General features: G+C 57.3%; 1 protein-coding gene and 1 long non-coding RNA gene across 2 annotated transcripts in view; one reads left to right on the top strand and one right to left on the bottom strand.

Annotated features, from left to right (window-relative positions):
- The window catches only part of ADAMTS7 (ADAM metallopeptidase with thrombospondin type 1 motif 7), a 49,710-nt gene extending 28,810 nt beyond the window's left edge, over nt 1-20,900 (top strand). Inside the window, exons 17-24 of the mRNA XM_074601038.1 lie at nt 629-755; nt 1,318-1,531; nt 4,663-6,453; nt 8,044-8,196; nt 8,857-9,030; nt 9,609-9,755; nt 9,976-10,135; nt 20,107-20,900. Of these exons, the coding sequence (XP_074457139.1) occupies nt 629-755; nt 1,318-1,531; nt 4,663-6,453; nt 8,044-8,196; nt 8,857-9,030; nt 9,609-9,755; nt 9,976-10,135; nt 20,107-20,279 (2,939 nt within the window). The 3' untranslated portion in view covers nt 20,280-20,900. The remainder of the gene's footprint in view (nt 1-628; nt 756-1,317; nt 1,532-4,662; nt 6,454-8,043; nt 8,197-8,856; nt 9,031-9,608; nt 9,756-9,975; nt 10,136-20,106) is intronic.
- On the bottom strand, nt 14,435-17,347 carry LOC141748640 (uncharacterized). Its single transcript, XR_012589064.1, has 3 exons — nt 17,138-17,347; nt 16,800-16,984; nt 14,435-14,798 (listed from the first exon to the last, which is right to left on the bottom strand). It is a non-coding gene; the product is annotated as an uncharacterized LOC141748640 (long non-coding RNA).
- Nucleotides 20,901-21,110: the final 210 nt, after the last annotated feature.

Below are 21,110 nucleotides of genomic sequence, written 5' to 3'. Positions count from 1 at the left end.
CGCTGTCAGTTGCGTCCCCTTCAGACACAGCCCCCCCGAAAGCCTCAGTGTGTGTGTACATACATGCACACGCGTGCTCCGATGGCTGGATGTGGCTCTGGACGGTGGTGCCAGGACGGTGCTTTCCCCGTGGGCTGCAGCGTCTCCACCATTCGCCGTCCTGCCCCGCGTGAGCTCCTCCGCGCGGCTTTGGTAGCCCCAAACACTCGGTGCATCCTGCGCCAGGGCTGCAGGGGCTTTTCACAAGGGGAGGGGTGGGGAAAGGCTTTTCCCCTGGCCGAGAGGTCCCTCCGGCAGCGGGGTGTTTTCTGCAGAGCCTCCACCGGCTGCATCACTGTTAAATCTCATCAGGCAGCTTGTGGAAGGGGATTTTTCTGCATCTCTTTCATCTCACTGTTGACTGTAAAAGCTGTAGGATAGTGAAGGTTTTACTCCAGAGATTTCTGCTCAGCAGCTCACCCAGCAATGCCCCTTGCGTTGCCTGTGACCAAAGTCCTGGTTTCATTTTCTTTCCCCAGTTTTTGGTGGCGCAAGCTTACCTCAGGGCCTTCTCTCGCCTGCTGGCAGAGGATGCTCGGTGGTTCGGTTCGATTTTCGTCTCGAGCTGATCCCTCGCGTGTGTCCGCAGGGGTGCAGCGGCAGATCGTGCACTGCGTGGAGAAGCTGGCTGGCATCGTGGAGGAGCGGTACTGCGACGCGCTCACCCGCCCCGACGACCAGCAGAGGACGTGCAGCGAGGAGCCCTGCCCGGCCAGGTCCGCTGGCATTGCAAAGCTTTCGTCTCCAGACTGCCCTAAGGGATGGCCGGGGTTGGGGGGACCTCGGTCGCTGCCATGCCCGAACTGCACTGGGGTGGGTGCAGCTATTTGCACCCCTGGTTTTGCACCTCTCCTGTGCAACGGTCCCAGACCCAGCGTTGGTCCATGGGAGCAAATCCCTATGGTTGCCCGATGGCTGCAGTGCATTGCTTGTCCACTGGCCACGAGCCACAGAGGGAGGCACCATCCTGGCAGGGCCAGGAGCCCCTCTCTGCCTCTGTGTAACCATCCCCACACAACACGAGGACGGAGCCATCCCTGACCCTCACCTTGGCCTGAAACACCATCCGCAGTTGGGATCCGAACAGCCCCGTGACCCTGGTCCCCGCTGATCATTACAGGCTGATGGAGCCCACATGCGTCTTCTCTCCGTCTCCTGGCCCCAAAAGCCGCTCGGCTGGTGGTGGCTAAACCCCACCACCCCACAGTGCGGGGCGTGTGGGGCACGGGACAGAGCGCGGCTCGTAGCTGAGGTGTTTCCCCTGCCATGTTTCCCCAGGTGGTGGGTCGGCGAATGGCAGAAGTGCTCGGCCACCTGCGGCCCGTCGGGGCTGATGAAGAGGACGGTCCTCTGCATCCAGAGCGTGGGGCTGGACGAGCAGAGGGCCTTGCAGCACGCAGACTGCCAGCACCTCTCCAAGCCAGACGCCACGGCGCCCTGTCACCGGGAGGTCCCCTGTCCCTCCCCATGGGCCGTGGGGAACTGGTCTGAGGTGAGGAGCATTGGGGAGGTCCCTCAAAGCTGGCGGGTGCTGGGGACAAAGTGTCCTCAGGAGCTCCTCAGCCTGCCCGAGAGCGATGGGCATGCTCCTGCTTACGGGGAAAAGTCCTGGGTGTTCCTCTGTGGGCTCACGTGGGAACACCAGCTCGCGGGGATGGGAACTGTGTGGCACGGGGAGTGAGGAGGGGACACCGAGCTGGTTGACTCTGCCCCATCCTCTCTGAAGGGTCCTCCGTGCTTGATTGCGAGGAGGGCAGAAACAAGAGGGTTTCAACCCCATGGTGTATTTTCCAGCACCACAAGCCTTCCCCTTTGCTCTGGCAGAAGCCTGAAAGATAATTCTTGGCCTGTTGAGGCAAGGTGTTAGGGGCAAGCTGGGGGCTGGGTGCCTCCGGCACGTGTGTGCTGGCCGGTGGGCATCTGCTCCCCGGGTGGGCAGAGACAGAGACCCCCTCAGTGACGCTCCCAGGGAGTGGAGGAGCCATCACAAATTGTTCAACAATTTTGTTAAAGAGAAGGAGAGATTAAAAAAAAAAAAAACCCCATGTATAAAATGCCATGGTCTGTGGCCGCCCTGTGTAGCCTTTATGTATTTTTGTATTTCTGTGGATCAGCTTAACCGCAGGCTGGGGGTTTTAACCAGAAAATTATATCTCCTAATTTAAGCAGCGGTTTCAAAAAGTGTTCGATGAGAAGACAAGTATCGAGAGAGAAATGAGAGAGCCTGGGAACCGAGATTGTTGCTAAGAAACAAATGGAATAAAAATGCGAACAGAAAATTTGAAGGCTAAATGAGAGCTATTTAGAAATATTTTTCTAGGGGCCCACGGAAGCCACAATTGCCGGGCTGAGAAGGGAGACTGCCACAGTTTAAAGGAAAAATCCCGCATTGCCCGTGGGTCGGTGCTGCGCACAGGGCTTCTCTGTGGTGGTGACAGTGAGGCATCTGCGAGCCCAGGAAAAACGTGCTCGAGATTGTGTTGTCTGTAATTTCTCTGTCCTCCTTTCACTTAAATGAGAGCCCCTCTTCTCCATTTCCACCGCCACCAGTAAGTACAGAAATCTGAAGGGCTCGGAAGCTCCCCACAAACGTGGTCCTTGATGATAATAGGGGGTTGTTGCTTTTTCTGCGCTTGCAGACCCTCGGGCAGGGCAGCTCCTACGCAAAGCCCGCGAAGCCGAAGGGGTTATTTGCAGTGTGGGCAGCCCAACAAAGTGCTCAAACACTGGGACTTAGTGCCTTCAGAAAGACCCTAAAACAATGTCCAGCTCTGTGGGCTTTCCAAAGAAGTTATCGGTGTGTTCGGAAGTATTATTTGTTGTCCGTTAATAGGTGAGGCTCTGCATGTGGGGCTGTTTGCCTCCTGGCAGGAGCCCGTCCCGCCGTGCAGCCTGCGCGGTGCCTCCTGCAGCCCAGTGCTTGCTGCTGACCCCTCCTGCGAGCTCTGGCTGTTCCTCCGCCAGGCTCCCAACAGCCGTCAGTTCTTGTCTGTGTCCCAGAGGCTTTCCTGATAACCCAGCCTTGGCAAACGAGCCCCCTCCTTCCCCCTGCAAGAGCTGCAATACCTGCAATTTATCTCCTGGATGGAGCTGGAGGCATTTACTGAGAAATTTTGGCTTAAAGCACACGCTGTGGGAGTTGACCTCTGTTTCCCCTGATTTGGCAGTGCCGTCCCAGGAGGGAGAAGCAGCTTGCTTGCACCCCTCCCGCCGATGTTAATGTGCAGTTTTATGTTGTTTTATTTCAGCTGCATTGCGTAGCTGGTGGAAGTGCCTGTAGGTGGCCATGCGATGTCGTGGACTGTCCCCCGGGCTGGGCACGGTCCTCAGGAGCTTCTGCTCCTGCCTGGCATTGCCCAGGAGATACGGAGCTGGGGAGGCCCCAGCCGGCACGGCACGGCATGGCACAGGGGACCCCGGCTGCTGGGTCAGCATCTCCTCCGGATGGGAGGGGATGTCCCACGGGTGGGCGCCCACCCAGGAGCCCACCAGAGCCAGCGCAGGAAGTGGGGCAAGTCCCGGCCGGGCACCTGGCCCTCGTGAGGACTGAGCAAAGACAAGAAAGGCTCAAAACAGAGGAGTAAATATTGTGTGAGGAGCACACCTCCCGGCCAGCCCAGCCCAGCACCTCTGCCTCTCCACATTAACCTCTTATTTCCACGTGCTGGTGGCTGTGCATCAAACCCTCCCCTCAGCCCATCCGTTTTCATCCAGATAACACTGATTTCAGCAGAAATCCCCTCCGCTGGGTTTGTTTGCCTCGTTGACCGTTTGTTCCTGTTGGCTGGGTTGTATAAGGCACTTTGATGTATGTGACTAATGCTCTGTGCATCTGTCACTGCAAACCGCAGCGGCCTGTGGCTTGTGCAGCCCACATGTGGTGTTGGTAGCGCTATGATTTACTTACACAGCAGAAAATGTTGCTGTCCTCCTTTCCAGCTTGTGGGTTTCCTTTAGAGTGAACAATCTCAAAGAGACCATTATGGTGGAGGAGGGGGTGTCCTCAACAAAGCTGCTTATTGACCCTGGCTTTTTCCCTACTAGACAACACCCATGTTATTATCCCCTGCTTCAAAAAATTCTCTTCTAGAAGAAGAGATGCAATTCATGGCGATAGGTCATAGAAAAGGCCTATTAGATCATCTTACCCAATGGGCTTCGCAATGTCCATCTCCTGGGAATATTGTTTCTGGCTGGAGTGCAGGTCAAGGATCACCCTGAGCAGCGTACGCTGCAATACCAGCCCTGGGCTGGGACGGTCTCTAACGGGGAGACAGCACCGGGGGTAGGTTTGGCCGGTAATAACACTGCTTACTAGCGTGAGCGGTACCCACTGCTCCTGGCTCCTGGTACAGGGGACCCCACGGCCCAGCTGTGCCTGGCACAGCAGACCCCCAGGTGGGTGGTGGGAGCGTGTCAGAGCGATGTGGAGCCTCTTCTCCCTGTGCCCAAAGCATCGCGGCGTGTGGGACGGTCGAGCACCCGCTTCGGTATCTCAGTGGGGAGCACCGGTGAGAGGAATGAGTTGTGGCACCGTTGCTGGCCCCTTTCCCGTTCCTCCTGCTGCACCCTGCATCGCCCACGCTCCTGTCCCTCATGTTTGTGTCTCTCTTCCTTTCCCAGTGCTCCACGACGTGTGGCAACGGGACACAGAGGCGCCCTGTTTACTGCAGCAACAGCACTGGAGCCGCCTGTGACCCTGCAGAAAGACCCAGCTCGGAAACTATTTGCTCCTTGCCACAGTGCCAGAAGAAATTAGACAACGCCAACATGGACTGGTCTGGCAGTGGGTCTTCCAGCAGAGAGATATTTAATGAAATCCATTACATCCCCAGCAACCACATTGCTAAATTTAACCCCTTAATTCCAAATATTCCGGAGTCCAATGATGTCAATATCATCACTGAGGAGGACTTCTCAGCCAGGAAGGGAAATGTCTTTGTTGATGATTTTTACTACGATTATAATTTTATCAACTTCCATGAGGATCTGTCTTACTATCCCTTCACAGAGAAGGAGACGAAAGGCGAGGAGCCTAAGCCAGAGCTGAGCACCAACGATGTGGAGGGGACCCATGAGATGCCCGCTGAGGTCCTGCACACTGTCAAGCCAGCAGGAGCAGCAGGTGAGGACCATCTGGTGACCAGTGAAGCAAACACTTCTGCTCCTGTGCACGGCGAAGGAGAGATGGAGCCTGGAGGTTTAGCCGTGAATGACCTCCTGAGCGTGGTCCCTGAGGATTCGGGGACAGCAGCTCCCAAATATGCCATCCTTGACTTCATGGGTGAGGAGGAGGATGCAATGCTTGTGCCCCGCTCCGAGAACCACCCGCCCACCCAGAGCACCACGAGTCAGGACTCTGAAAACAGCCACAACCACCCGCCCCCAGACGAACCCTGGGGAGCCATGCCGACGAGGACCGGTCCTGCGCAGGATGCTCCAGCCCATGGCCTCACTCCCTGGGCTCCTTACCCAGCCGATCCCTTCCCACCACAGCCATCCAACAGTCCAGGAGAGCCGGGGAGCAGCGGCGAGGGGCGAGCGAGCGCAGAGGGGCCGGACAATGCCAGCAGTGAGGAGCACGACGTGACGGGCTCTGCGGGGAGAGGCCGTGAAGATTCAAGGGAAATGGGTCTTGTCATCACCAGCGATGCTAACGGCGCTGCCCCCAAGGCCAAGGAGCAGGAAGGGTGGGCAGAAATGCCAGAGGGGACAGCGGGCACAGATGCAGCGCCGGTGGCCGACGAGCAAGCCCGTGGGACAGAGAGGGCAGATCTTTCCTTCCCCACGCCGCAGGGAGCGTGGTGGGAGATGGGATGGAGTCCTGGCAGCACACATGCCGCTGCGAGTCTGTATCCCACGGGTGCTGTCGAGGGCCCCGGGGGGCAGGCAGGGCACCAGCCAGAGCTCCACACCCCCGCAGCCCTGACCTCAGCCCCCTTGGTGGCCACTACAGCCTTTCCAGCAGCACCGTCCTTGTCCCCCGCTGTGCCTGGGCCAGCCACCCAGCTCACCTCCAGTGGCCTCACCCAGCAAGATGCCCTGGCACCAGCCATGCCCACAGCCCCGGCTCACAGCCCTCCTGTGCATCCAGTGGGAGCATCGCCGTCCGAGTCCCCCCCGGCATGGTGGACTGTGGGGGTGTCCCACCACCCGGAGCCGGCATCGTCCCGTGCCCAACAGACCTCCCACCGGGCCCCGGTCAGCAGCGCCAAGCCAGGGGAGAGCTGGCCGTGGGCAGCCCCAGGGACGTTTGCTTTCAGCGATGGGGAGCACGAGTTATCCCAGCCCACCCCCGCCCCGCCGCTGCTCTGGGAGAAGGAGGAGAGGGAGGAAGAGGAGGCTTTGCCTCCACCATCAACCACCACGGCAGCCACTGCGATGCCCAGCTGGGAGGTCGGGAACTGGAGCGAGGTATGTGTTGACTCCCATTAAAAGCATGACGTGGCCAGTACGGAGGTGAGACCTGTCCCTCTCTTGGCTGGTCTGTGGAGCATTGCTCTTTGCGTGCAAAAAACGTGCATGGCTCACACACACTCCGGCTGCTGCTCCGTCCTGTCCCGCTCCATGGTGGCAGCTCCTCGTGCTCTGCGGTGCCCGTCTCAGCCCAGTCCGGCCCGTTTGCAATCACTCCGCGCGCTGCCCTGGCTCACCTCCTTGCGCCGGGGGCTGGCTCCCCGCGCACAACGTCCCCGGCTCGGCAGGGAGGGACCCGGGGCAGTGGTGGCAGTACACGGCGGGCAAGCACAGAGCCCCCGCCCTGGGGCTGAGCGCCCAGGGAGAGCCCCTGCCACCAGAGCAAGCTCCCATCATATAGAAGAGAGTATCTTAAAATATGCCATGAAAAGACACAAATTTAAATGTCGAGTGTGAGGCGCACCAAGGCTGCGCGTTACCAAAAGGAAAGGGGCTGTGCCGAGCGCAGTGCGGGGGGCATTATCAGCAGTTATCAGCTATCGTCTTACTGCCTCGCTCGCCCCGGGCTGCTCCCTGCTCAGCATTTGCAGTGACAGACAAATGGCTGCAGCAATTCACGGTAATGGGCTTTTATCAGAAAGCACAAAAATAACAAGCCTTTTGGTGTCGTGGAGCACCAGAGACGGAGCGCTGGGGGAGTTTTTTAAGAAGGCTGCACAAAGGACCCGGTAACGGTCAGGACAACACTTAATATCAGCAAAAATACAGTCCCAGATGTGGGTTTTATAAAAGGGCATTGAACATTGCTTGAGCCGGGGCGTTGGAGGGAGCTTTGCCACACAGGGAGGTACATGGGTGTGTTTTGAAAGCCCTGCAAAGGCTTTTAAGATGGAAAGGCTGCTCCAAAATAAATCAGATCAGTCTGGACAGCGAGAGGTGGAGGCGCTGCCTTTCAGGTGGAGAGAAATCTTTACGGGAGCTCTTAACGCTGAGGGAGCAAGGGACAGGCAGCGCTTGTGAAAGAAGAGCATGAAACAGAGCTTTATGAGACAGCAGTCAAATGGCTGAAGCCGTTAGTGCTAATTAATAGAGACCTAGCAACAAAAAAGCTAAAGCCGTGGCCGGGATGCTGGTGTGGGGTGATGGCTATTGTCCTCCTGGAAGCCAAAAGCTGCACAGGGAGAGAAAGGACAGTCCCAGACAGGCCAGAAACGACCAAAGTGGGTTACGGAGGAGGGTTTTCCCCCAAACCCAGGGCTGCGTGGTGTGGGGCTGGTTAGAGAGGAGCCTCTGGCTATGGGGGTTCTCCCCGGGGCCGGGTCCCCTGCCAGGCAGTGCCGGGCACAGCCTCCGGCAAGGCTCCTCTCTCCGCATCGTCCCGCAGCTCTTCCACACGCCCCACTTTTACTGGCGCCTCTCCCGATGCCCACGGAGGGGGCAATGAGCCGAGTTCCCAGAGACCTTTCTGCTGGGCCACCGGGCTCCGTCCTTGGCCAGAGCCAGCCACGGGGCGTCGGGGCATGGTGGCAGAGCCCCACTGGGGCCGGGGGGAGCGGAGAGGAGCAGCGGCTGCCTCCTGTGTTGCAGTGCTCGGCCACCTGCGGCGTGGGCGCGATCTGGAGGACCGTGCGCTGCAGCACCGGCAGCGACGACAGCTGCGCCGCAGCCAACAAACCCGTCCCTGCTCGGAGGTGTTCCCTGAGACCGTGTTCGTCGTGGCGCGTGGGGAACTGGAGTAAGGTAAACAGGCGTGCAGCAGGTACGGAGGGTCCTGAAAAACCCACAGAAAACTGAAGGCGGGTGGTGCCTGCCCTGCGGCTGGAGCGGTACCTGCTCTCGGGGCGTGCTGTTGCCCCATGGATCGTGGAGGCAGAGGGTAAAGACTTGTATTTGCCACCGGGTTTAAACTGCTCCCTCCCACAACAGTCTTTCCATTTTTCCTGCTCTTGGGCTGGTTAAAAAGCCAGGGATTTGCGAAAGCTGAATGAAGAGCAGTTTGAAAGTCTCTGGAAAGCATTTTTGCCCACCTGCGCCAGCAGACGGTGTTTGCAGCTGGGTTGGGTCAATCCAGTGGGTTCAGTGGCGGGGAACAGCCCTCCTTGCTCTGGGTGGGCGCCGTTCCTTGGCTGTGCAGGTGGGGGGTCTTCAGTCGTAAGGAAAGACTTTGTTGTGGTTACAACTGGAAGTCGATTGCTTTCAGCGGGACGGTAGTGAGAGATTCAGAGCTGCACGGACTTTTCTCTAGCTTGGACTAGAGAAAGAGGTGGAAAGAGGTTGAGTATCCACTCAGTCCAACCCAAGGCAGAGCGTGAATCTGGTGTCAGCTCCCTCGGCCAGAGCGATTCGCCCTTCCCCAGCCCCTGCCGCCCTTCCCTGGCGTGATGCTCCTGCCCTTTCCAGTGCTCCAGGAGCTGCGGCGGGGGGATGAAGGTTCGGGACGTGCATTGTATCGACACCAGAGACCAGAGGCTCCTACGGCCCTTCCACTGCCAGGCTGTCCTCTACAAACCGCCAGCGCAGCTGCCCTGCCAGAGCACGCCGTGCCTGGACTGGTACACGTCCTCCTGGAGAGAGGTAGGGGCTGCCGGGGCGGGGGGGCAGCGCTGGACCCCCAAGCATCGCAGCGGCGCTTCGCTCCTGCTGGGGCACGCGCAGCAGGCATGCCTGCGTCAGGGTGTCTCGCACCCGCAGCTCCCTTTCCTCTGTCTCCCTGGGAGCACGTTCGGCCAACGCTGGGCGTTCGCTTGCCCAGAGCAAATGCTCAGTAGCTGGGCAAGCGCGTGGCCAGGGATGCTGAGCTGCCCGCAGCGATGTGCTTCACTGGAACCCCCCAGCTCACAGCCGGCAGGGAGGCAGCGGGCTTTGCTGGCAGAATTTAAGCGGATTTCTGCACGCCTGCAGAATTTAAGCGGATGCGTGCAGCAGGTCTGCTGGATCCTCCTGCCTCTGGGAGCCTTCCAGCCAGTTCCGGGCACCAAGAAGGAAACCACCCGCTAATAGCAGGGGTAAAAGCAAGCGCTCCACCTGGGAAGCAGGTTTTGCTTGGGCAGGGTGGGGTTGCAGCATATTTCCTTAAGACACCAATGTATGGAGTATGTCTGCCTTTCCCTTGCACCGCTGGCTTCCCCTCTCCATGGCTCGTGTCCCAACAGTGCTCGGAGTCGTGCGGCGGCGGGGAGCAGGAGCGGCTGGTGACATGCCCGGAGCTGGGCCGCTGCGAGGAAACGTTACGGCCCAACACCACCCGGCCCTGCAACACCCACCCCTGCACCACCTGGGTGGTGGGCTCCTGGGGAGAGGTGAGCGGGGGCGCGCCGCTCCTCCCGACGGGGCTTGTGCATGAAATGCAAGGAATGGGGGGAAAACCCAACCCTCAAAACCAGACTGGGGGCTACTGCGGTAAAAACCTCCCGGGTGCCGGTGCTGCCGGTGTAGCGCGGGGCTGGGGGGCGGCAGTGTGGGGCGTGGGGATGGGTCCCCCATCCCCCCCGGGCTGACGGGGCTGCCCCGCTCCCCCAGTGCACGGCTCCCTGCGGCGGGGGCATCCAGCGGCGCCAGGTCAAGTGCATCAACACCAAGACGGGGCTGGCTGAGGAGGACAGCAGCCTCTGCGACCACGAGCCCTGGCCCGAGAGCACCCAGAAGTGCAACCCGCAGGACTGTGAGAGCTCTGAGCCAGGTAAGCGACCGTCCTGCCCGTCCTGAAAGCTGAACGTTTTCTCTTTAGTGTGGTTGTGCTCCCCGAGAGCCTGTGTGCAGTGTTTGGGATAAATGCTGCGTTTTGAGGACATGGCAATAATTGTGGAAATTGGTGTGAAAATCACCCAGGCGCTCAGTTAAGGAATATTACCTGGGGAGCGAGCAGCTCCTCCATCATCAGTTACATGGAGGAGCGATGCATCGTCCTCCGTCACCGTCCTCTGCCATGGTTGGAGACACTTTTCCACCATACAGCACCAGTGAGGGCTGATACAGCGACACCAGGTTAGAAACTCAGGTGTGCACAGTTTTATGGTCACTGTGGGTCGTGCAGCGACGTGACGAGGGACAGCACAGTGTCACTTGGCGTGCTGTGTGCTAGGGAGGTTTCAATGGTGGGCACTGGGTGGGCTGTGCGCCGGCTGGGTGCTCTGCTCGGTCTCTTGGAAGCCGCACCGTGAAACAAAGTAAAGGCCGTGTAAGGAAACGACCCATTTCTGGGTCTGGTAACTGGAGATGTTTTTTCTAGCCAAGTTCAGACTCATTCTTTATTTTTCTTCTCCCCACCTTTCACTTCTCGGTCCCCCCGGACAGTCTGGAGGAGGGCGCCAGCAATAACTGCCCGTGCTGAAAGACAAGCTACACTCGATTAATCTTCCCGGGGCAGGGGGTGCCCTGTGCTGTCCCCGCTGCCTGGCGGCGTGACGCCATCCTGCTCCCGGGAAGGGACCCCAGGGAGAGCCGCGCAGCTGGCACCGGCGCAGCAGTGCCCAGGGTCAGATGGGCTGGTGCCGGGGGCAGCCGGGGGTCCGGGCGCGGGGAAGGGCGATGGGCACGTGGTTCTGGTGGTGCTGCCGAACTGGGAGCTGGTGCTGGCTGCAGTAAGGGGAGCGATGGGGTTGGAAGTGTTTTATACAAGAGTTGTGTAAGGCTAGCTTGGCTAATCGATAATTAAGTGGGAATGTTATAACCATCTATAAATATCCGGAACATTCAGCTCTCGAGGGGTGGAGGGTGGTTTTTTACTGGCACGAATATGAGCTGGCATGCGCTTGTCAGAGGCGGCAGCGTCGCCCAGCAAAGGGACCACCGGCACCTGCCTGAGTGCTGGGGGTGCCGTGGGGCACGGGGACCTGGGTCAGAACCAACGTGTCGCTCAGAAAAAGGAAGCCAGAAGGAAATATCAAGCGATTAAACTCTCTGACTGCCAGAAAGCTGTTTAGCGATAAAGTCCTGGAACACAAACCTTCTGAAACAAGCCAGGGCGCACCATGAGAAAGTCAGATAAAAGACCGGTTCTCCAGCGTCTTTGGGTATGTCCGAGCAAATGCTCCAGTGAGTCAGTCCCGTTTCAAGCCGACCCCTGCAGACTGTCTGCCAGCTGCGTTTCCCCGCTCCGGCTGCAGCCGCGGTGCTCTGCCGTGCCGCGGGTGCTCGCCTGGCTTCTCCTCTCATCGTCACTGGAGAAATACGCCCCACGGCGCCGGGCCGTTCCTTGTAAGCCAGAAACCTGTGGGCTGCGAGGGCTAACAGCACTTAAAAGGAAAAGCAATTATAATGAGGGGATTAGATGTCCTTGACATTAGCATGTTAATCATTGATCGACCTTATCTTTTTAATGTGTCTGGGGAAAAAAAAAAAAGCTTTTTGTCTGCTTGTCTGCCCAGAAAGAAACGTTAGAGCCTCAGGAGGTTTACTGGGGAAGGAGCGGGCTGGGAGCCGGAGCAGGGCCGGGAGGGCAGCGGGCGGCCGGTGCGCAGGGCGCAGGAACCGGCCCCGTGGGCTGCCCCACACCTCCACGCCAGGTCCCCCTCTGCAGCCGTTCTCATCCTTTCAGCTATTTGTGTTTGTCCTATATCCAGCCATATTCCTCCTAAAACCTATTCCAGAGAGGACAGAAGCGTTGGCTTTGATTAACTGGGATTTGGAGGCTGAGACCGCTGGCCGTTGGGATGCTTTTAGCCATTAAATCCCTCCTTTTCGGCAGCTGCACGACACTCCTGCATTTGTAAGTCTGCTGGGCAGTTCAACATTTAGGAAATAATTAGTCAGGCTTGTTCAAGAGCTGATGTGCGGTTCCGGCTATTTTTTGTCAAGGGAAAATTTCCGTGCCGGGCTTGGTGATGGGAGCCACGGAGCCGCACGGCGTGGCCAAGGTTGTACCAGAATAACCACTTAGATGTGTAGGAAGCGCACAAAGAAATGTTAAAATCCTGGATTAAAAATGACATAAATGCTCTGGCTGTAGCCCAGAGCAGGAAACGCCTCTTGGAAATACAAACATTTCCTGCCAAACCACGAGGAGGAACAAAACTTTCACATGGCAGGAAATCACAGATGTGTAAATCCACAGGCAGAGGCTCCCAGAAAAGGCATGAGCGTAAACTCCAGCCCTTTCCTGTGTTTTAAAGGATCGTTACTGCACAAGATTAATGCAGGCTGGAGTGATTCATGTGTTTATGTTAGAGGCACAAGGAGCCTCTATCTCCTCTAACGTGAAGTGCTCGGATACCAGCAAAATCGTGTATTTGTCTTTGGGAGCAATCCTGTTCTCGCTGGACACAAAAACACGAATAACCCCAGTAGAGTTTAAATGTTAAAACCATTATCAGATGAATTTTTAACAGAGATGGAACAGATCAAACATAAACAAACATCTCACCGGCAATCAGCTCTCTTCAATTAAAGGAGGTCGGAATTAATTAGAACCAGAATCCTGTTCTGTTGCCAAGTTATAAATTAATTGATGATTACACAGAGGTTCTTTTTAAATGTGCCTGTCGTTTTCCAGCTGCATCCAGCTGTGAGCAGAGAAGATAAGGCTGGCCGTGTCCTTAGATGGCTCTCGGGGAGCATCGGAGCCCATCGGGTACCCAGATGCCTCCGTGCGATGCCCCAGCAAGGCTGGGGACATTTATCTTACTCCACGCTAAAACAAGGAACTCAAATGTGGCTCCAGTGCAGGAAAATGTGGATGGGGGCTGAGAGCCACTGCTCTCGCCCACCCTAGCGGCAGCCGGGAAAGCCCTGCAGGTCCTTGCTAGCTCCCAGGGGACGAGGAGGACATCGGTCTCCTCCTGGCAGCACAGCCTGGGCAACAGGAGCAGGAACAGGTTTCTGGACCTCGGGCAGAGCTGCCGGCGAGATAAGAGCAGCCTCTGGCTCGGGAAAGCCTGTTGTCCTCTGATTCCCACCCGTGCCTAGCTCCGAGCGCGAGCGCTCACACCCACATCAGCCACTCCTGTTACCGGATCATTTCTTGTAACTCAGAAAGCTGGAAAAAACGCCTCACAGCATGTTTATTTCTGTGTTTAATGGCCACCTTGGAAAAGAGCGGAGCAGCAGGTCCCACGTGAGGGCTCAGAGAGACCGGCGCCGGTCTATCCAACCGTTTTAAAACACAACAGCAGCGATTGCTTTGCACCGGAGGAGGATGCTAAGGGGTGAACTGAGCGAAGGCTGCCCCGCTGCTGCGAATGTCGTGGCTGTGCCTGCACAGTGGCTTTTGGCCAGACCTCATCAGTGACGGGTGGAACAACCCTGCTCAGGACCGAGCGCTTGCAGCCCACAGGGTCCTCGTCGTGGTAAATGTCACAAAATTAACAATTTGCCTCACGCCTGTTTCTCTGGATCCGATACTGGGCGAGCCTGCAAGTTCCCCACATTGACACCAAGCAGGTGTCGAGCAGGTGAGGGGTCTGCTCCTTCGCTCCAGCCAGGGCACTTCAGCAAACACGACTCTTCCCCACAAGCATCTCAGGCTTTAAATACCGGCGAGGGAAAGGAATTAAGGTAAAGCGTTCAGCTGGCCCAAGAACAAATATGCATAAGCTGGCCCTGGATACGGTTTCTTTGGGAACGAGACAAAGGTTTCCAGCCAGCGGGAAGGGATGGAGCAGGATGGAGTTCAGCCTCGTGTCCCGGGGGCAGCCAGCACGGGGGAGCGTGTTTGGTGGGGTTGGGAGAGGGCGATGCCTCCGGGGGGACCGAGGGGCCAAGTCCCCCCCTGCTCCAGGGACGTGCTGGGGCAAATCCCAGACGCCCGGCGCCCTCCGGCTGCTCCGGGCTCGTTACCCAGGGCCTGGTTGTATTTCTAGTTGCCGCAAGATTAATTGGCAATTAAATGTTATATTCCTCCTTGCTTTGAGTAGGGAAATGAAATTATTCACGGTTCTGCATGTAGCTGAATTTGTCCGCAAGGGATATGTGCTAGAAATGATTGCAGCAGATTCCAATTTTCTCTGTCATTTGAGCATATAAGTCCGTATCCAAGTAGCAAGACAGGGAGGTGGCGCTGAGCGAGTCATTAATTGCCCTTTGTTTACTGCTAATTAACAACAGCCGTCAATGAAAAATGGGTGCTTGGGAAAGGGTTCCCCGTTTTTATTAAATGTAGGAGAAATGAACGTTACACATTTTAGCCTTACGGAGAAACAGGCTCTCAGTGACATGGGCTGGCAGAGGCTGTTCAGGCGTCCCCATATCAACCTTTCCTACCGAGCGGGTCGATGCCGATGCCGGGTCCGAGCAGTAACGGTGCTGTGCAGGTCCCTGCGACGCGCCCCGATGCCGACACAACCCGGCCCACCCATGCCGTGTCTGCACGGTGGGTTGGCACGGCCCGGCATGGCTCCGGGGAAAACCTGGGCAATGGGAGGCAAAAACATAACAAACCTCGGGCAGATGGAGCAGGAAAGGCAGGTTTCCTCACCCCAGCAGGAACGGTAGGGTTTCCGTATTGCAGTGCTGCACAAGTGCTTTTTATGTAAATGACCTTGGTTTGACCAGCAGCGGTGGGAGATGCTGCTCCTCCGGCGGTGGGAGATGCTTCTCCTCCCTCCTTCTTGGCAACTGCTGAGTAGATTTAAGTTTTAGAAAGTGTAAATCTCAAAGGACCTGAGTGTCCAGCGCAACAATTAGGAGGGTACAAGAATCTGCTTCTCGTCTGCCCCGGGGGCAGGCACCCGAGGGACCCGGCGGCCGCAGCCCGGGCTCCTCTGCCAGGAGCCTCCTACCAACCCCTGCGGTAACAGCCTGGCAGGGAGGGGGCAAAGCCTAATCCCAACAACAAGATATTAACCCTCACTTAACTTTTCTGAAAACTCTCTGGAATACATCAATGGCATATTTTTCCGTGCAGAAGAAAGACCTTCAGCAGAGAGGATATTGGCCTTGAAGTGCTAAAAACGGGGAAAACAAGGACAGAAATGAAGACAGGGTGCTTTACCCGTGGCCGAAGGAATGACTGCGCTTAGCCACGTGGGAACACTGGCAGTCACGCGCCGGGGGTCCTGCCTGGATTCGGTTTCGCTCGGTCTTGGAATAGAGGAGGGCTCAGCGCTGCTGCCAAGCCCCGTTTCCCTGCCTGGTCTGCGTGATAAAAAAAAGGCAGAAGCAGCAAAGGCTGTGGAGATGTGACACGGCTTGTCTGCTCAAGCCCCCTGCTCCTTGCAGGGCTGGCTGTGGGAAGCTCTGGACACGGCGTGTTTAAAGCGGTTTTGCATTTTGGAGAGGAAGCCAGGGGTCACGTTCAGCGACTCATTTCGGCAAAGCATTTTTCCCCCCCTCCCTGCACTCGTGAGAAGGAAGGGGAAGACAACGCAGGGCGCAGGGAAAGTCCTGGCTCTGCCACAGCTCTTCGGAAATTAGAATTTCTCTCTGTGGGATCCAGAGACTCTAAAAAATGGATAATCCCTCTGAACCCCTTAGAAGGCACCGGCATTTTCCTCCCTCTGCTCTGTAATTCCCAGGCTGGATGCTCCGGGGGTGTCGACGGGAGCTGAGCGAGACGTGCCGGGAGCAGCAGGGCTGACCCCTGAAAACTGGTGGGGTTTTTGTGCTTTTCTCCCAGTTTTCCAGGCTGCGGCCATGTCGGTGCCTGGCAGCGCGGCACATGGCACACGTGCTGACCAGCGACCGCGGCTCTGGTGCCGCCTGCCGTGAAACGTGCCGCTTTCGGCAGTGCTCGTTCCCAGGGGAGCGCACCGCGGGGCCCGGAGCAGGAGCCTGGGATAATACTTGCTAAATTCGGCACCGGCTCTGAGAGCATCCCGAAGGCCAGAGGTCAGCCGCTTCATTCTCTGCTTTTGCTAGCTCAGCTCTAAGCTCAACCTTTCCTTGTTTTTACAAAACCTGTTCCAGGAAGTTTATTTTTCCCAAGCATAAAAGTAAACGCTTAGGTCTGTATGGCAGAAGCTTAAATGAAATTTAAAGCGACTTCCACGCCAACTTAAAAAAAAACAAACAAAAAAGTGGGGGTTTTCAGTTTTTAATGTGCTGACTTAGCCTGGATTTTAAAAGCCCTGCTTTAAGCTATTTCTTTAGTCTAAAATTTGGCATAATCTTGGACACTGGAGCGTGTGTTCAAATGAAGTGTTAGGATTATATAAAAAAAAAATTGTTAATAGAAAAAAATAACAGTAAAAGCATTAAATGAAAATTGGGTCAATTCTGTAGGGACCCTCTCTGAAGAGCTGAAAAATTAAGTGCTTATTACAGTTTCCCTTGCCCAAGACCAAATTCCAGGGAGGAATCACGAGCTCCGCCAAGATTTTCAGACCTGAGCGTGACCCCGCACGCATCCACGCTGAGAGGATACATCAGACCGAAGCGCGGCCCGATCTGGAAAAATGATGAGCGCTCACCAACTCCCATTGACTTCATGTTATTAAAATGCTTTGGAAACCCGGAGTCCTGCGGCGGGGTCTGGCGGAAGGTCAGCAGCGTGGCTGCAGCGATGCCTCCAGCCAAGGGTGGTGGCTCTTCTCCGCCCTCCGCTGAGCCCGTCCCGGCTGCCATTCCGCGGTCGGCTCATACCTTTGCAGATAACCTGGCGCACAAAGAGAAATAACTCCTGGCAGGAGACCCACGGGCTTATTTATGCCTGTGCGCAGCTCTGCGTCCTGCAGGTACAGGGATTTCCGTGCGAGCTCCCAGGGTGCCGACCCGTTGGAAAGGGATCAGAGAAGAGCTAAACCATCACCTCTGCTCCTGGAAAGCGACCGGCCAGGGAGAGGCTCCGGCCCCGTGGCCTTTACAGCTCTTTCAAGGGAAGGCAGGAGGCAGCTTGGTTGCGATCCATAAATAGCTTTCTAGGAAGACGGCTGCGATAAGCAGAGGGCTCGTGAACGGAGACGAGCCCAGCAAGGCACAGCCGCAGCGGGCTAAAAATACTGAGCGCTCGGTGGGGTTCTGCCCCAGCACGGCATCCCGCAGGAGCATCGCCCGGGACTGACCCTCCGAAGCGCCGGTGACATTCCCATCCATCCCTGCAGTATTTTTAACTGAGTTCTCCTAAACACCGTGGAGTTTTTACTGCGGTTACACTTCCTCCATGCAACACAGTGAATAATTAACCCCCCGGAGCACACCAGCCCCTCTCCGTGCCTGTTGGGAGCCGTCGCTGCGTTCCCCATCTCCTACTCAGTGTCGCTTCCAAAACCAGCAACCCGAACTACCACAAGTTTATAAATCCCGCGGGAAGCACGGGTCAGGCAGGTGGGGGTTACCCAGCGGCCATGCCCCGGTGAGGAGTAAATGATTGCGGCGTCCTGCTGGGGGGGAGCGATGGCTGGGGTCGGTGCGCTCAGCCGGCGCTGGCACCACTGCGGTTTAAGGCCCAGCTTGGCCAGTGCATCCCAGTATTGCCGTCACCGACGCCAGCCGTTGGGGGCAGGACGGGGGGTTCTCCAGGCTGACGTGCCCTCAGGCTTTTCTCTCTCATCAGACACGCCAGAGGTGTTTTGGGATCCCTGCTTGAGACACCCCTGTCCTGCAGCACGTGCAAGCGGGAATACATGTATTCATGTGCTCGAATGTCCTGATGTGAAAGGGTTCTGGGGGCTCGGGGGATGCCGTGCAGAGCCGCAGGGATGCTCCCAGGGAATACCATCCCTGAGACCCTGATGGAGCATCACACGAGTAAGCTGTTCCCTTTTCCGGACCGGCTCTGATGCTGTCGTGTGGCGTGGCTGCTCTCACGGCAGGTTTGGGACAGGCACCGCTCCCGTCCCGTCCCTCTCTGGGCTTCACACCAATTCCTTATCCGCTCTGCTCAACCAGCAGGAAAAACCCACGTTTCCCCCCAGCACCCGGGGGGCTGGACCAAACCCCCAGCCTGGGAGTGCGATGTGGGGCTGGGATCTGGCGCTTGATCCCGGTCCATCGGCAGCCGCTGGAGCCGTCAGCACCAGCAGCTTCTGTGTTAAACACTTTCTTCAGGGCACAGAGACGCTATTGCCAGGCAGAAATAGCTGTTGCTCAAGAGGAAGAGAGGAAATACCTCTACTGAAATAGAAAATTAATTTTAGACCAGTATTGTGACCTCCTCACTGATGGGCTGGCGGGGGGTGAGGGCTGTGATTGAAATCCCAAACGGGGGGAAAAGTCCCTGCTCTGCATCTGCTGCGTCTTCGCAGTAACCGCTGCGGGTCGGCTCATCCCCGTGGGAATGGGGGCAGCAGCCTTTCCCTCAGCAAAGCCTTTTGTTCGCAGAGGGGAGATGGCGAGGGGCAATGGTCAGCAAGCTGCCCGGGCTCAGTCCCGGTGTTTCCCCAGCAGAAAAGTGTCCTGAGAAAGAGAAAAGCCCCATTTTCTTGCTCCGTTCCTGTGTCTGCTTGGGGTGGTCCAGGCGGAGGGTGCCCAGGCACGGTCAGTGCCGGAGACCAGGAGCTGCCAGCCCTGTGCATCCGCCCCAGGGAGCATTGACTACCCTTTTTCAGAGAAGAGCTGTCATTTATTTTAATCACTTGTATAGGAGGCAAAATTAGACACAGCTGATGCAATTTAAATGAGTCTTACACAGCTGGGGGAGATGCTGGAGGCTCAGTGAGGCACACATGTGTTTTGACATAAAGTAGAAAAGGAGGAAATCAAAAATGTAAGCAAACCAGCTATATATGCTTATAAACACTGCGTATTTGGTGATGGGTCTCTGCCGCTGTAAGCAAGCCGAGCTGCAGCCTGTTTGAGTCTGGTCTGGCTGGCGGCAGAGCTGGGAGCTGCGGGGGCTGGTTCTGCAGGCGCTGCCGACGCGCAGGGGAGGGCTGTCCCCTCCTGCCCACGGCCCGCGCCATCCCGCGGGATGCGCCGCACCATGGTTTGCGTGGGGTGGCAGGTGTGAGGGCGTTTCGGGGTGGTGGGACATTACCAGCCTATGGCACCCCAAGGGCGAGGTCTCCGTGGGGCGGTGCTCGCATCTCCCCGCGCCGTGAACCCAAGCGCTGGACTGAACGCCCCGACGTGGCGCTCCCGGCCCCGGAGAGGGATTTGTGATTTCCAGACTGTTTGCAGAGAGGAAACAGTTTCTGCAAACAGTTTGCTCAGCTTGAGAGGGACTCAGCCAGGGTGGCCAGGCTGTGATCCATGGCCACCACGGCCACTGCCGCACCGGCCCGGGCACTGCCCCCCCCCCAGCGGGGCCAGGTGCTGGCGCTGGAGCAGCGGTTCCCAAAACAAAGCCCATCCTCGAAGCAGTGTCAGTGTTGTTTTGAGGTTTGCGAGACACCTGCAGGAAGCAAACCAGATGATGCGGGTTCTCAAAATAATCTAAACACAATGCGAAGAAAAATGAGTTATGGCCTTTCTGCCGCCGGCTGCTGGCGTTGCGGGAAGGTCTGGGGACGGGGAGGAGACGTCATTGCGGGAAGGTTTGTCGCCTCTCCCAGGCCTCCAGCCCGGACCCTCCTCGCCGGGGAGTGACCCCGGGCTCAGCCCCGCTCCCCCATGTGGTTTCCCTGCCCTGGGAAGATGCTGCAGAACTGTAAACAAGCACAGAGCTTTATTTCTGCTGGCAATTAGAAATAACGAGGGTGCTCGGTAGCCAGGTGAGGGAGGGCTCTGCATTTGCTGAGGTCTGTCTTTGTCTCTGCCAACCACATGCCAATTTTTGCATCAAGCGCCTGATAACGGCGCCGGCACTAACGCCGTCCCTGCCCTCTCGCCTCCCTCCAGGCTTCGTCTGCGAGCGCGACCGCTTGACCTTCGGCTTCTGCCAGACCCTGCGGGTCCTGGGAAGGTGCCACCTCCCAACAGTCCTCCTCCAGTGCTGCCGAAGCTGCCGCCAGCACGGACACCGCACGGCGCCCGACCGGGACCGCGGGGACGAGCGGGCCTCCAGGAGGTGACAGGACCGTCCCCGAGGGCGAGAAGCGCCAGGACCCCCGGCAGCTCCCGGAGCAGCGTGGCGGCAGCGGCGGCAGCTGGGTCACAGCCAGGACTTGCGGCTCTGCCTCATCCCATGGTGGTGCCGGACGGTGCCCGCGAGCCACGTGGTGCTCTTTCAAAACACGGGGAAAGCTTGATTTCTTTTATTTGTGCTACACTATAACGGTGCTCAAACCATCGGTCTGTAAAATAAGGTCTGGCGTGGGCTGGGGGTGCAGGTCCCGCTGGTCCCGCGGGAGATGCCGGGGCAGCTGGGACCCTCTGTCGGGGTCATGCTGCCACTGGGCGACCGGCGGGGAAACATTTTGGGGAAGGGAAACCAAAAGCAGCAATAATTTGGGGGATACCCCTCAGAAATGCTTATGGTGCTATCATTTGACATTTTCAGCCTCTTGATGGTGTTGGCAGGCCAGCACGAAACTCTTGACTTTTATTATTATTTTTATATGTATGAAGTGAGCATCTAGTGTTTCACCAGTCCAGCCGACCATTTGGGTTAGGTGGGGTTTTTTTTTTTCCTTAAGGGACTTGAAGCTGGCAACCCATTTCTGTAATTTTCATTAAAATGTTTACACACTGAACCTAAATAGCCGTAATTTAAAAATGGAGACAGGGCAGAGGAACACAGTATCAGCTTCAGGTACCCCCCCGAGTCCAGGGCTCGCAGGGGGTGCGAAGGCTCCGTACCCCCGTCTCCCCGCTGCTGGCTTTCTCTGCCGAAGCCGTTGCCCGTATCGCTCTGGAGCCAAGGGGATGCTCAGGGACACCAAGGCAGGAGCGAAGTGACGCAT

This window comes from Larus michahellis, chromosome 9 (assembly GCF_964199755.1).
Source record: "Larus michahellis chromosome 9, bLarMic1.1, whole genome shotgun sequence".
NCBI lineage: Eukaryota > Metazoa > Chordata > Aves > Charadriiformes > Laridae > Larus > Larus michahellis.
The sequence above is the reverse complement of the archived record's forward strand: the minus strand, read 5'-3'. Positions and strand labels throughout refer to the sequence as shown.